Source organism: Vipera ursinii, assembly GCF_947247035.1.
Source record: "Vipera ursinii genome assembly, chromosome: 2".
Taxonomy (NCBI): Eukaryota; Metazoa; Chordata; class Lepidosauria; order Squamata; family Viperidae; genus Vipera; species Vipera ursinii.
The window spans coordinates 174,042,917-174,058,696 of NC_139513.1; the positions used below are offsets into that span (position 1 = coordinate 174,042,917).

Genomic DNA, 15,780 nt, shown 5'->3' on the forward strand with positions numbered 1-15,780 from the left:
CCTAAATCCTGGCTAGAGCAAACATAACCCTTATTCCGAAAGATAACACAGACCATACATTAATCCAAAATTACAGACCCATATCACTTCTTAACTCGGACTACAAGATATTTACATCAATTATAGCGGAACAATTGAAACGATTTCTGAATGATTTCATACACGCAGATCAAAATGGTTTTCTCGCTAAGAGACACACTAAGCACAACATTAGAATAATATTAGATACATTGGAGTACTATGAATTACATAGCGAACAACAGATGGCATTACTTTTCTTAGACGCCCAAAAGGCATTTGACAATGTTAAATGGTCTTTTTTGTGCCAACAGCTTAGCTTTATGAATATGGGAGAAAAATTTATAAATATAATTAGGGCAATTTATGACAATCAGGAAGCAAAAATAATTATTAATGGGGAAGCATCTAGCAAGTTTCAAATTCAAAAGGGAACACGGCAAGGCTGCCCCTTATCACCGTTGCTGTTTATATTGACTCTTGAAGTATTAACGAGAACTATAAGAAACGACCCAAAGATAAAAGGATTAACCATTAAAAAGGAAACCTTTAAATTGCAAGCTTTCGCGGACGATCTAGTTTTTATTATGGAGGATCCATGTCAGACGGGACCAAAGCTATTGGAAGAATTATCTAAATATGGTGAGGTTGCCGGACTGCGAATAAATAGAAATAAGACCAAGATGATTGTTAAAAATATGACCAATAAACAAAAAGGTAATCTGGCCGAAATCACGGATATAGAAATAGTCAAGAAAATAAAATATTTAGGGATTAACATTACGGCTAGATGCACTTCACTCAAAAAGGATAATTATGATAGTGTAGTGAATCAAATAAAAGGTGACCTGGAAAGATGGGGAAACCTAAAACTCTCATTATTGGGAAGAATCGCTGTCATTAAGATGAATATTCTGCCTAAAATCCTGTTTCTGTTTCAGAATATCCCAATTCAACTCGACTCTAAATTTTTTCGAAATTTGGATAAATTATCACTAAATTTTATTTGGCAGGGGAAAAAACCAAGAATTAAATTGAAATATTTACAAGACACGAAGGAAAATGGGGGTTTTGGATTGCCAGACTGGGAATTATATTACCACGCCGCGGCCCTGAGCTGGATTAGAGAATGGGTAATCTTGAGAAATAGAAGACTATTAACTTTAGAGGGTCACGATTTGCAATATGGCTGGCATGCCTTCCTATGGACGGAGAAACAAGGTCTTTTCTCGCATTTTCAAAGACACCGGATCAGGCAAGCGCTACTCAATACTTGGAAAAAAATTAGATCTCACAATTACACCAAAATTCCGGTCTGGCTATCCACCCTTGAAGCGATAGTTTACCCAAATCTGTTTGATTTGGGTAACATAATCTCATACAAGGATATTCTGAATGAGGAGGGGGAATTGAAACTTAGGAATGAACTAGAATTACAAGGTATAAAACTCGATTGGTGGGCCTACTTACAAATCCAATCGAGATTTAGGAAGGATAAAAATGAATGGGGGATATATACCTCTGAAACAGCATTGGACAAAATATTATTGGGACCGGACTCTAAACAAATAAGGAATTTTTATAAATTACTTTTGGGATATAAGCTGTTTGAAGAGCAAGTGAAAGACCCCATGTTGATCTGGGCTAACAATTTAGGACATAACATCGACCTAGATACTTGGCAAACAATTTGGGATAGGAATAATAGGATAACACTGGCCTCATCGTATAAAGAAAATTTATTTAAAATGTTTTACCGATGGCATCTTCCCCCAGCCCGCTTAGCAAAAATGTACACAACAGCATCTCCCAAATGTTGGAAGTGTTCTGAAGAGATAGGCACATACTTCCACACGTGGTGGTCTTGCAGTAAAACACAAAAATTTTGGAGAATGATTTGGATTTGGCTGAAAGAAATATTGAAACAAGATCTGGAGTTTAGTCCAGAACTTTTCTTGTTGGGAATCACGAAAGAGAAATATCCTAAAGATGTGCTATACTTAACGATCCATATTATCACAGCAGCTAGAATATCATTTGCGCAAAAATGGAAAAAGAATGAGATCCCAGGACAAAAAGAGGTTATTAGGAAAATTTGGGATTGCGCTGAAATGGACAAATTAACTTTGGAATTAAAGAATAAAGATCAATCAGACTATTATAGAATTTGGAACAAATTGTATCTTTGGATGGATAAAAAGAAAGGTCTCTATTAGGTTTTACAGACTAGCTCACTGTTTTAAATATTGTGGTATTTCACCGATTTGTAATCTAAGTGTATTTAAGTGTATTTTTGATGTACATATATACATGTATATATATATATATTTAAACATTGTAGACAAAAAGGTTTGTCAGCTCGCTGGTACTGTGTCCAATGTTTTTAAATAATAAATTTAATAAAAAAATAAAAATAATAATAATAAAAAAAAATAAGCTAGCCATCTACCTGGTTTATTGGCATTACAAAAAGTATTATGTCTAACATACCGTAAGTTAGTTGCCACTTGATCAGCCATCAACTTATCAAACTGTCCCCTTAATAAATTAATTACCTCTTTAATCTTCCCATCCGATGGATTCAAAATTAAAGCCTTTTCTTTTTCCCTAATTTCATTCTCTAATTCTTTCCTCCTAAATTCCAAGTTACGTCTATATTTGTTGTTCAAATATATTAATACACCTCTCATATAAGCTTTACTAGCATCCCAGACCATTTCAATAGAAGTACCTTTATGCATATTAATTTTAAAAAAATCCTTCATTTCTGAATCAATTTCTATCAATGCATTATATATCCTTTTTATATGTGCTTGACCTTGATCTCTAATTTGTTTTACCAAATTTTTATTAGTCATCGAAAAACCAATACCATTTCAGACAAATGGTTGTCCAATCTCTTCTTTAAAACTTCCAGTTTGCATTAATAAAATGGAATTAGAGGTCCTTCGCTTTCTGCATCTTTGATCTAGAAGAGACCACCGGCTACAAAAAAAGCATAGATGACCACTAGATAGCAGCAGAGCTAAAGTTTTCTTCAATGTTTTTGTTCCCACTTAGAATCAACTAGGATGGTTCTCCTGCTTGAGTAGGGGGCTGGACTAGAAGACCTCCAAGGTCCCTTCCAGCTCTATTCTGATTGATTCTGATTGATTAAAGGAGATGGGAGATCACCTAAAATCTTAAGATTGCAAGTTAGATTAGGAATTCAAACTGAAGAAGGCAAGAGTCAACTACTTCTGTGTGGCTTTCAAGAAAACTATAGGAGTGTACATGTAATCCCTTGAAACTGATTTTGATTTGATATAAACTACATATTTTAGTTAGAAAGCACTATTAATTCATGCTGAATTTGATATTATGCAATGTGTAAAAGATAGGTTTCTTCCCTATCACAGTCCGGATAGCTAGCCCTTCCACTTGAAGTTTATAGTCACCGACTCTGGAACTACAATACATTTCTACAAACCAGGAACTTGATTCCAGGACAACAAAGCAAACATTTGCACCCTGAACAGCCCATGTCTAAAAGGCTGCTAAAATGTAAGCAGGCTTATGTTGCACACTCAAGAGAACTCCGTTTGGGCTGTGCCAAGGACACAGACATCAAAGCAATCCTTTACTTTACTGCCCCTCAAGACAACAAGGCTTGGCAGGATTCTGCTCCGAAGCATCCACCACTCCCACAAATGGAAAGGGATGCAGGAATGGCTGGACCATTCTGCTGATTCTACAGGGGCGAGAGTTTTCCTTCTGAACTAGTAGGAGGTGGGAATTAAAATGCACAGCTTGTGCCCCTGAAAACAGTTGGTCTCCTGCTGCCGCGGAGCTTTTTAGCCACCTCTGCATCTTCCTGTTCCTTAGATACCAAGTTGCCAACGCTAAACCAATCAAGAGCCCCCTTTCTCCTCCCCTCCACTTGCCAGCTATTCTTTCTCTGGTTTTGCCTCCTCTCTTACTCTCTCCAGCTCAGCTTTGCTTTCGGCCATGAAGCTCCAGTGGCTCTGGCATTTCCTTCCCTGCTGCTTCCTGCTTTCCCTGCTGCTGCCCGTGGGTAAGTGACCAGCCAGTCCACCCTTCTCCCCCACCCCCACCCCGAGATGCTCTCCGCTGCCCAAACTAAGCCAAAGGCTTCTCAGTGACTGCTGCAAAAAGCAAAGGGGAAAGGGTTTGTATTTCCTTGTCACAAGTGGGATAGGGTGCAGCTGGATGGGTTTGCCTAAGATGTGTGGGGGCACACACACACCCACCCCAAAAAAGAGAGGATTTCCATTTGCCTCTCTTTATGACTCTCCCTCCCCTCCCCTCCCCTGGGCTATATAGACATTTCTGCTTAGATTTTCGCTGCTTTCTGCACATGCTGTTTTTTCCATAAAAATCTCTTACCGGCTCCTACTTCCCCATTCTGCACTCCGATTCATTCACTGGTGGTTAGGAAGGGGAATAAGATTCTTTCTTTGGATGAGGATGGTGATGGTGATGGTGGTGGTGATGATGATGATTTCTGTTGCAGCCATGAGGAAATTGTGTGTGCTTTATTAAAAGAGCATGGAAGGTTTGAGTTTTGGATTGGGCTGGGCTACCTTTCCCTTTGAATTCTTTTCCAGACTCTCTCTGCTCAGGATGTAGGTTAAAGGAATTTGGAGGGGGGGGGGTGTTGAAATCATTCTCTATGGCCCTGAGAATAGAAGTCCTCTACTCTAGCAACATGATATGATTTCCAAAACAAGACATACTAGAGCTTGAAATTATAGGGATGATTAAATCTTTCTTGCTCATCTGGCAGAGGTGTGAGCGGAAGTGGAGCTGACTGTGATCCTTCAGGATCCCATCCTGCGCATGGTAGATTAAGGCTGTCAGATCTAACCCCCTGCTCAGTGCAGAGATGGAAAGTCTAGCATCTCCAACATGTGCTTAGACACGTAGCAAAGGGTAACCCATCCTTTCTATTACCATTAGAAAGGTTTTCCTAATGTTCCAATCAATACCATTACCTTATTCTGATCTCTTGCCTTGTTGAGATGTTTATAAATCAATTTCTCAATCTCTTTCATTTGTCATTTACACAAATAAGTAAACCTAAGTTCAAAATGAAGGGTGTTGAGAGGTGGCAGCTTGTCATTCAGACTGGAGAAAAATTGGAGATTAGAAATTCATGCAAAAATATTTAGCAAACAAAAGCCCAGTTTTCGTCTGAACAGCTGAAATGCACGCCCATTTACACTGGAGCTCTGGGAGTTGAAGTCCACACATCTAAAAGTTGCCAAGTGTGAAAAACACTTCTCTAATTGTTATCTGTTTCTGAAAATATAGCTGAAATATTCCTTTTCCAGTCCCTCATTGCCTCAATTTGCTTTCTGATCATCCCACTCCCCAGCCAAAAAAAAATAATGTAAGCAACTTGGGGCAGGTATCCATCTTTTTTGCTTTCATTCTTCATCCTTGCCCCCATCCTTTTCTGACCAATCAAAATTCTTCTCACAGAGGTCCCCAACCCTTTGGGCACCAAGGACCGGTGCCAAGGAGAAAGGTTTTTCCACAGACCAGAGGGGATGTGTTTGTGCATACTGCCTGCATCCCGCAGATGTGGCTTCACTTGTTTGTGCAGCCCAGTTGCTGACATGCTGCAGCCCGATGCTGGTTCATGGTTTGGAGGTTGGGGACCCCTGTTCTACCACTCTCTTCAATTTTCTGCAAGGGTGAACTGGCCAGACAGTGAAGGTCAAAATCCTTGTGTTATCCATATCCATTGGATTAAAAAGAGTGAATTCAACAGAATGTCTGAGGATCCCACTAGTATTGTGTGCACTGGGTGCAACAGTGGATGGCTAGTTGCAGAATGATGAAAGCAGCATCAGAACATCATGGTGTCACAATACACCTGCTGCCGGCGTCAACTTCCCTCCGCCCTGTGCATTCCCACAGAGAGGGCCTCCTCAGGGTGCCACCGGTCAGAAAATGTCGGCTGGTGGCCCCCAGTGGGAGGGCCTTCTCTGTGGGCGCCCCGGCCTTATGGAATCAGCTGCCGGTTGAGCTCCGGATGGCACCTGACCTTCGCTCCTTCCGACGCGGTCTGAAGACCTATCTATTTGAACAAGCCGGCCTGGCCTGATGGGGGATGTGTTGGGGTTTTTATTGCGGATTTTTATATTACTATTTATTGTTTTTAGCTCGGGCTCCTATTTAATTGTCTTTTAATTTTTGAACTCTGTATTTTTATATGTGCCCTGTTCACCACCCTGAGTCTTTCGGGAGAAGGGCGGTACACAAATATAATAAATAATAATAATAATAATAATGTTCCACGTGCACAAAAGGGTAGAGCTTGCAGCAGGAGGCCACAATGCCCCATACACCTACACATACTCCCATGCAAGGATAGTGTACATTCAAATATTGAAGGCTTAGGGCCACCTCTTAGGGATTAAGCCCTTCTCTGCTGTTGCTCCCTCCCTCTGGAACATCTTGCCCCCCACATGTGAGGTTGGTCCCAACCCTCCTATCTTTTCGTAAGGGCCTAAAGATGTGGCTCTGCCAATCATCTTGGGGGCCCAGTGGTGGTGGGGAACAGCACAATGGAGGTGGTTGAGTAATAACAGATCCCACCTCCCCCCTACTCTGCCCTTCATCTTCCCCATGTGTCTTTAGTTTTAATGTTCGATTTTAACTTTTTATGTTTTAGTTTAGATGTAACTGTACACCGCCCAGGGCTACCCTATGGTAAGATGGGCAGCCAATAAATTTTATAAACAAACAAACAAATACTTGCTCTCTATATCTGCACGATGGAGGTTGGACCAGAGAAATGCTGAGGGCCCTTCCAATACTATCTCAGAGGGCGGCAAAGTTGCCCCTTAGAAAATACGCTCTTCTGTGTAATTACAACAAAGGTTCTGATCACCATGCTTCACCCGCTAGATTCTTTGATTTCCCCTCCACCAAATCCAGAAGATGTTCTTTCCAACCCAAGGGAATATTAGAAAAGAAATATGGGGAAAGGGTTCAGGACTCAGACTCCCCCACCAGTCTGTCAGCAGGATTTCTCTCTCCCAGAATTTTCCATGGAAGAAGAAGCTAACAAAGAAAGGTGGCACTGAAAATGGGCCTAGGGCTTTGGGAAAATGCAGAATAAAATGCTCCCGATGGGAGTAATTGGACAATTGGAGAGTAGCTCAGATCTCTTTTCTCCTTCCTGAGCATGTAATCTTGAACTATTATCATGGAATTGAGAAAAAAGGCCCAGAAACACATTTCACATATTTTCCCTTCTTTTCCTTTATTGGACAGAGTTATATCCACCTATTTATTCTGGACCAAGAGGCATTAAATTATATTAGAAATTATTCCTTGTCCAGATATATAGGAAGCTGTGAAATCGCTCTAAACCATGATTGTTTTAATGCTCTGGATTCATATATAATAATAAATGATAGGTCACTTTGGAGAATGAATGAATGAATGAATGAATGAATGAATGAATGAATGAATGAATAATCTCAGGTTTTTCAACCCCCTGCTCAGGCAAAAAACCCTATACCATTTCGGACAAATGGCTGTCCAGTCTCTTCTTGAAAACTTCCAGTGTTGGAGCATTTACAGCTTCTGGAGGCAGGTTGTTCCACTGGTTAATTGTTCTAACTGTCAGGAAGTTTCTCCTTAGTTCTAGGTTGCTTCTCTCCTTGATTAGTTTCCATCCGTTGCTTCTTGTCCTGCCTTCAGGTGCTTTGGAGAATAGCTTGACTCCCTCTACTTTGTGGCAGCCCCTGAGATATTGGAACACTGCTATCCTGTCACCCCACGTCCTTCTCTTCATTAAAGTAGACATACCCAATTCCAGCAGCTGTTCCTTATATGTTTTAGCCTCCAGTCCCCTAATTATCATTGTTGCTCTTCTCTGTACTCTTTCCAGAGTCTCAACATCTTTTTTACATCGTGGTGACCAAAACTGGATGCAGTAGTCCAAGTGTGGCCTTACCAAGGCATTGTAAAGTGGTATTAATACTTCACGTGATCTTGATTCTATCCCTCTGTTAATGCAGCCTAGATAAATACCTGAAGACTGCAGGAATGCAAACCTAGCATTTCATAGAGTGAGTGAAGTAAAGTCATTCTTCTAAAAGCTAGTCTTTCTTGCAAAGAAAAGTTTGGTTGAGTGAAAAGCATTGTTTGTGTGCACTGACTTGAAGTTCAGTCTAATATATATAGTCATTTAGGCACATTTTTCTTTAAATGCAAGTGGTTTTCTTGGAATAATTCCATTTGTGTTCCCTGAGATTCCTTCTTTTATAAACTGTGTATAAACTGTAGCTACAAGAATGATGCTCTCATGTTTCTTTAGTTATTTTGGTATGATAAACATAGTCTGTTGCTAAAATGCCTTGAGAGAGAAAGGGAGGGAATGGATTGAGATTCCTACATAAGCCTATAGGATGTTCCCTATCTCTGAACCCAGAAACCTATAAGTCTCTATGTGATCTTTTGGACCAACTAGTTGGTAAATCCCTTCTGAATGCCCTATTTCAGGAGCAGAACAGCACACGTTTGATGTGACCATTTGGCCAGAAAAGCCTGTGGTGGAGCATGGAGGTTCTCTCTGGCTGAACTGCAGTACCAGCTGCCAGGAGGCAGATGCCAGGGGAGGCTTGGAGACATCGCTGATGAAGGAGAGGAAAGACAATGGGACTCATTGGGCAGTTTTCCAGCTTGTGAACATCACAGAGTGGGCGTCTGCCACTGAGTGCTCCTTCAGCTGTTACGGAGAGCATAAATCTGTTCAGGCAAACATCATGGTCTATCGTAAGTGGTGATGATGCAAAGATCTGTTAGTTGTTTATATCTGTAAAAGACTATCTTAAGCAGCTTTTCGTCTAAGTAATTACTTAGTCTAGACCAGCCGAGCCTGAGAGTTGGAAAAATATATATGAACGAAATCAGAATGTGACCCAGGGCACTTTTGAATGTTATACAGATACCGTGATGCTAATTAGAATGGACCACTGGGCTAAATTCCAGGTTCCACAGCCTAGCCTAGTAAGACTTTCCAGCTTCAGCAACAAGCGTTATTATTATCATGGTTGGTTGCACAATCAGCCAGATGTTTAGACTGGATCTGCCATTTTTACCCACCAATCAAGTGCTTCCCAAGGACCTGGCATAGGCAGGTGTTGTTTAATAATATTAAAGGGACTATCTTAGGATGTAAGCTGTTCCAAGTAAAGCGGTCTTTTGCAATTAACTAGTGGTATTATTATCATTATCATTATTATTATTATTATTTCTTCACAATAAAAACATAATAACCTTTTACCTCATTCCCCTATGAGCCCATGGAAGACATCAAGGTGCTGAACAGAACTCCAGTTCGGCTTTATATCTAAGTCCAGAGCTTTAAAAAAAAAAGTTCATAGAAATGGTAGGGAACTGAAGAAAGCAGAGGAAGGGAAAAGAAAAATGGGGAGGAAAACTGGAAGGTCTGAATCACTAAAAAGGAGGCAGTCTGAAGTTCATATCCAGATAGATATATCCAGTGTTTTTTTTGTAAAAGAAAAAGGTGCCGGAACTCACAGACGTCATACAACCCGCCTTGCCTACCCTACAAGGTTCCATCCAAAAAAAGGTGCCGGAACTCTGTTCTGAGCGTTCTATGAGAAAAAAAGCCCTGGATATAACCCAAGAGCTGTTCCCTCTAGTATCACCAAAAGGGACCATGATGATCGTCTCCAACTGCATGTTGCTTTACAGGCATCTCCAGATTGCAACCAATTAACTTGTTGGGGTTGAATGTAAGAGATTTTGATAAGGCACAACTACTGGTCAAATGTTCTCAGAATAAAATAATGGCCTTTAGGTAGTCTTCAACAGTGCTTTTTTTGTAAAAGGAAAAGGTGCCGGAACTCACACACGTCATACAACCCGCCTTGCCTATCCTACAAGGTTCCATCCAAAAAAGGTGCCGGAACTCCGTTCTGAGCGTTCTATGAGAAAAAAAGCCCTGGTCTTCAATGATTGAGATATGCACCTTTCCAGAAGTGGGTTATCGCATCCTGCATAGCTAGAAGCTACTGCATCTCCATGGGAACCATATGAGCATATTAACAATAGATTATCTACAAAGTATTTAAAGATGTGGCCTAGAAAGACAATTTCCAGATTTATACCATTCAGATCCCTAAGGAAACAAAGCTTGGTGAGATAAAAATGGGTGTTGGGATAAGGTACACAATTAAAGTTGTATCTAACAGGCTAAGGGCAGAGTCTAGCAATGCATGGTGCTTGAGGAGTCGTGCCTCAAGAAACAGAAAATAATAGCAATAGCACTTAGACTTATATGCCAATCCATAGCGTTTTACAGCCCTCTCTAAGCAATTTACAGAGTCAGCATATTTCCCCTAACCATCTGGGTCCTCATTTTACTGACTTCAGAAGGATGGAAGGCCGAATCAACCTTGAGTTGGTCAGGATCAAACTCCTGGCTGTTGGCAGGGTTTGCCTGCAATACTGCATTCTAGCCACTCCGCCACCAATAATTCGGCAATCTTGGGTTTTCTCTTTCCCCATGACACTTTACCTCTAAAATTACAATCAAACCTTGAGATGATCGCCTGAGCAGAGAAACCTTGAAAAATGCACTGGGAATGTGTAGTCCACAGGGCTGAAAGACGTGTCTAAATATTTAACATAGCTAAGATTTTACCCTTGCCTGCTTTTCCGAGAGCTGCTTCTTGCTTTACTAGAATACAGACAAAACCATAGGTGATTGGCAAGATTCCCATAAATGGTCACCACTACTACTTTAAATCTGTTTTGTCTATGAAATATATCTCTATGAGAATTTGGAGAGGAGACATCTTCAATGGTCTAGATCAGTGGGACAGACAATCTACCGTACGTCATTCCAAAGATTGCTGGATAGTGATTGCCCTTGTGCTGCATGATTGAATATACTAGCTGGGACTTGTGGTTGTTCAATATCATTTGGAGGGTCACATGCTGTCTATGCCTGATCAAAATGATTTGAGCCTTCCCTTCCTATGGGATTTCTTCAGCAGCTGCCACCTTCATTTGAAACCCTTTCCCAGTAGGCTTCCATATATCATTGCAGAAATTCCAGAACATGTAGTGCTGGATCCAGTGCCAATAATGGAGATGGGCAAAGTGTATAATTTGACATGCCGAGTTGCCAGTGCTGCTCCCATCCAGCTCCTCACTGTGACATTGTATAAAGGAACAGAAAAACTCCACATAGAGACCTTTGAGAATCACAATGCTCCTGGAGCAAGTGACATCCTAGTGACCTTCCCCATAACTGCTCAGCAGGACAATCACATGGAGGAAGTCACCTGCCACATCGCTCTGGACATGAGGCCTCGAGGGCAGCTCCTTGAAAAGACTTCTTTCAGCGAAGTCCTAAAAGTCTTTGGTGAGTTGCAAGTTTCTTCTTCTTATTATTATTTCTTTATCTTCTCCAGAATGAAGCTTCCTCCCCCAATAAAAGTGGTGAATAGTTATCAAAATAGAAAGAAAAGAGCTCAAAAACTGAAGAAACATTAAAAGCGATAATCCCAATATCTGGGAATCTTATTTGCTCAGAAAGAGAGGAGTGAGTGGTCTATTTGGATCTTAGAGGAACGCTTGTGCCGGGGGACTATGGGGGAACCTGAGTTCTGATCTAACTTGAGAACTGAATTTGGGATCACTGGCAGGCAAAGCGTGACACTTCCCACGTTGCAGTTAGGTAGGTTTGCATTATGTATTTAATGGCTTTATATTGGTGGAGAGGACGGATGTGGTGAGTCAACATTATTACACTGGAGGGGGTGGGGGGGGCAAGTGGGCTGCTGCTTATTCTGCACAGTGAAGTTCTGATGTCTCTGAACATCTACCCGCAGATCTTTCCCTGGTAGTCACTACTACGGTACTAACAGAAGGTTCAAACAGTGATAGAAAAGGGACTTATCAAGAGCGAAGAGATTGGATCAAACCAAACAGTGCTTGGGAATGTAATTCAGATGCATTGGGAATCCAGGAACCAGGTTCTAAACTAACTTCTGGGAAATCAAAACTGCTAATGAATAGCAATAGCAATAGCAACAACACTTAGACTTATATAGTGCTTCATAGTGCTTTACAACCCTCTCTAAGCAATTTACAGAGTCATCATATTGCTCCCAACAATCTGGGTCCTCATTTTACTGACTTCAGAAGGATGGAAGACTAAGTCAACCTTGAGCCAGGTCAGGACTGAGTAGTCTGAGGGCAGAATTAGCCTGTAGTACTGCATTCTAACCATTGGGCCACTACGGCTTTGATTTCAGTCCTTATTGTCCTAGATATTTTTTTTTCAAACCACCCATCATTCTTCACCCTCAATGTATGTCCACATGGGATTTTGGGGTATGCCCTGGATGTAGATCTCCATTCTCATACACTCAATGGTACACACAGCAAATTATTATAGTTTCTTCCATTTTACTATTACAAAGACTGCAAGCTCACCATGTAAAGAACAACTTTTATCAGAATTGGAAAAGCTACTGATCTCTAGATGTTGTTGAAAATAAAGTAATGCAGCATTGGTCATGTGAGCTGTGGCTGCTGAAAATTAGTTCAGTGACATGTGAAGAATTCAGCTCCCTGAACATGTATCATGTTAATCTTTCAAATTTGAAGTCACAAACGAAAGACATGCCTGAAAAGGAAAATATAAAGATCCACATTGTTAAGGATCCTAATTATAACAGTGGTTTTCTGCAGTGTTCCTGATTAGACCTCAACTTTGAGAGGTTGCAATGTTTAAATTTTCTCCTATGCTCATTACTTATTCAGACTCACTTTCTGTTCTTATTATCAGAGGAGACTGGGGTCAAATCTTGCTTCTCCATCTTTCTCCAGCTTCCAATACAAGGTTTGCTGGGTTAGGTTATACTTCCCCACTCCAGAGTGGTGCACAAACTGGGGGTCTTTATGGACTTAACCACTCCTGCTCAATGAGCAGGTGACAGTGGTAGCCAAGAAGGCCTTTACAGAAATTCATCTGATGTGCTAGCCGTGCCCTTTCCTAGATCAGGAGGCCCTTCAGATAATCACTCATGACCTAGTCACTTTGTGCTGGACCACTACAATGTGCTCTACATGGGGCTGCCCCTGAAGATCACTCAGAAGCTTCAACTGGTCCAGAATGCAGCAGCATGGGCAGTGAGGGGGATGCCTCAGTCTGTTCCCAAGTACAATTTAAGGTGTGTGTTATGACCTATAAAGCCCTATGTGGCATAGGGCCATTTAGTTGAGTTTTTCCTCTACCTTCTATAGTGTCTGCCCAACTGATAAGAACTAACAGGGCTGACATGCTGTCATCAAGAGGCAGGTAATTTCTGCCCCTGTGCCTGCCCTCTGGAATGAAGTTCCCCTGCAATCCAGGTGGTACCTACCCTGCCTGTTATTCTGGGGGGCTTTGAAGACTTGGCTCTTCCACCAGACTTTGGACTAAGGTAGCAGGAGCCCTTTCTGGGTTTCTGTGGTTGGCTGGGTTGCCATCTTGTTTTTAATCAGCTTTTACTTAAATAATTATTTTTGTAAGCATGGGTTACATTTTACTATCTTGAAAGGTTGTGTCACTGAAATGTCATAACAAAATGACTAATTATCACTGTCCTACATTTTTCACTTCCCTTTTTTGTTTTGTTTTTTGCAATTTAAGGCTTAAAATAGTGGATGTGATGTGACTCTGGAAGGCTTAATATGTCCTTTTGATATATTTGAACCCAGTGCTCCCACCATCTCTGCATATTTTGGGCCTATCTACTCTAGTGACATCACTATAACACCAGTCATGTCTCAGTAGTCCTTGAAAACAAATAATAACAAGGAGGAAGAACAACAAGAAGAGTAAATGCAGCTAGAAAGATTAACCCAACCTGATAAAACCAGGGTTGATTTTTTGTTGTTGTTTAAGGACATATTATTATTATTATTATTATTATTATTATTATTATTATTATTATTATTATTATTATTATTATTATGTCTTCGGAGAAGGGCGGGATATAAATGGAATTAAAATAAATAAAAATAAATAAATAAAATATGCTAGTGATAAGGAAGCAAAGGTAGCAGTGGCTAGAGGAGGATGACAAAATAAGTGTTCCCTTATTCTCTCCTCTGTGTCATGCATAAATTGTCAAAAGGAGGAAGGATCATTTCCTGTTAGAAGAACCAAGGATCTTTTGAAATTGGGCTAAGCAACGACTGATGAATATGGCGGCCAGACTTCAACTTGTCCCAGTGGAAAAGGGACTCTTAATGCAGTGATATATACAAATATTTTCTTATGTTGAAGTGGAAAAAAAAGTTGGGCCGCTTAAGAATTCCTGTATTTTCCCTGATTTCTCAGATAATTTTGAACAATTAAAATTAATTGCAGGCTATTTAATTTGGTAAGCTATTGAAGTGAGCCAACCTAGTAAGAATTTCATTGAAAGGACAAAGAATTGCTTCAGGTTTTTCCCCCTTCCTCCATCCCAGTTCCTAGTTCTGCATTCAGGAAAGGCATTCTAATGCTACTGAGCAGGCCCAAAATATGTAATTATTGTAATCTTGTTAGTGGGAGTCTATTAATAACTGTATGTCAAAGACATTGCCCTTTAGTCTCCCTGAGCTGGATGCTTTAATGAAGTTATGATGGTTGTGACTCACAACTCTGTTCTGGCGCCTGGAGAATTAACTGCCCCCAAATTTTACCTGTAACCGAGTGAGTATAAGGGCATCGGAAAGAAAAGATGCAGGCAGATTTCTTTAATGATTGTCACACAAACATGTGTACCTGGATACCTGAGAACATTAACTGGCTGTATGTCATTTTCCTGTTTCTTCTAAAAGGCTCAAGATAAGTTTTAGAAATAAACATGCCCCGTAACTGAGGTGAAAAACATCAAGTGGTTAAGAACAGTGAAGGGCCCAAAAAGATCAAAATAACTAGTGAGTACATTATGTCAGTGAAAAAACAATAAGTGGAGATTATGTGAACCTGTGAAATTTTAAAAGCTTCTCCTGGATGCTTTCACAACATGCTTTCCCACTTATCAACAGTAGGCCCCCTGATACCCCATCCAACTTCCTCAGTGATCACCACCAGCACTCCAATTTATATTTGTCAGTTTTGTTAGTTAAGGAGGAACATTGACAAACAAAACCTTAATCTGCTCACATATCATTCCCACCCCCATTTTCATTCTGTTTCCTAAAATGGGGATCTGCTTCAAAAGTGATTTTGAACACTAACACTTTTTTTAAAACTACAGAACAACTTCTCATTTCATTCGGTTTCATTTATTATTATTATTATTATTATTATTATTATTATTATTATTATTATTATTATTATTATTATTATTATTATTATTAATTTATTTGACTTATATACCGCTCTATTCCCATAGGAGTCAGGGCGGTTTACAGAGCAATTAAAACCATACAATACAAAAGTTAAAATAAATTTAAAACAATTAATTAAATTTAAGCCCAAAAGTTAAAACTTTAAAACCCAATTAAAAACCCCTCAGTCTAGGCCAGACAGCTCAAAGAGCCAAGTTTTTAGGTCCCGGCGAAATGAACGGAGGTCGGGGGCAGTCCTAAGTTCCATAGGAAGTTGGTTCCAAAGGGTAGGCGCACCCACAGAGAAGGCCCTCTCTCTGGGAGCCACCCGCCGGCAATCCTTCACCGGCGGTACCCTAAGAAGGCTCTCCCTGTGGGAGCGCACAGGACGAT

General features: G+C 40.5%; 1 protein-coding gene across 1 annotated transcript in view; it reads left to right on the forward strand.

The window, feature by feature from the left end:
• Positions 1-3,966: 3,966 nt before the first annotated feature.
• LOC310634926 (intercellular adhesion molecule 5-like) overlaps positions 3,967-15,780 on the forward strand; it is a 28,693-nt gene continuing 16,879 nt past the window's right edge. The window contains exons 1-3 of the mRNA XM_083353462.1: positions 3,967-4,072; positions 8,542-8,814; positions 11,120-11,437. Of these exons, the coding sequence (XP_083209588.1) occupies positions 4,006-4,072; positions 8,542-8,814; positions 11,120-11,437 (658 nt within the window). The 5' untranslated portion in view covers positions 3,967-4,005. The remainder of the gene's footprint in view (positions 4,073-8,541; positions 8,815-11,119; positions 11,438-15,780) is intronic.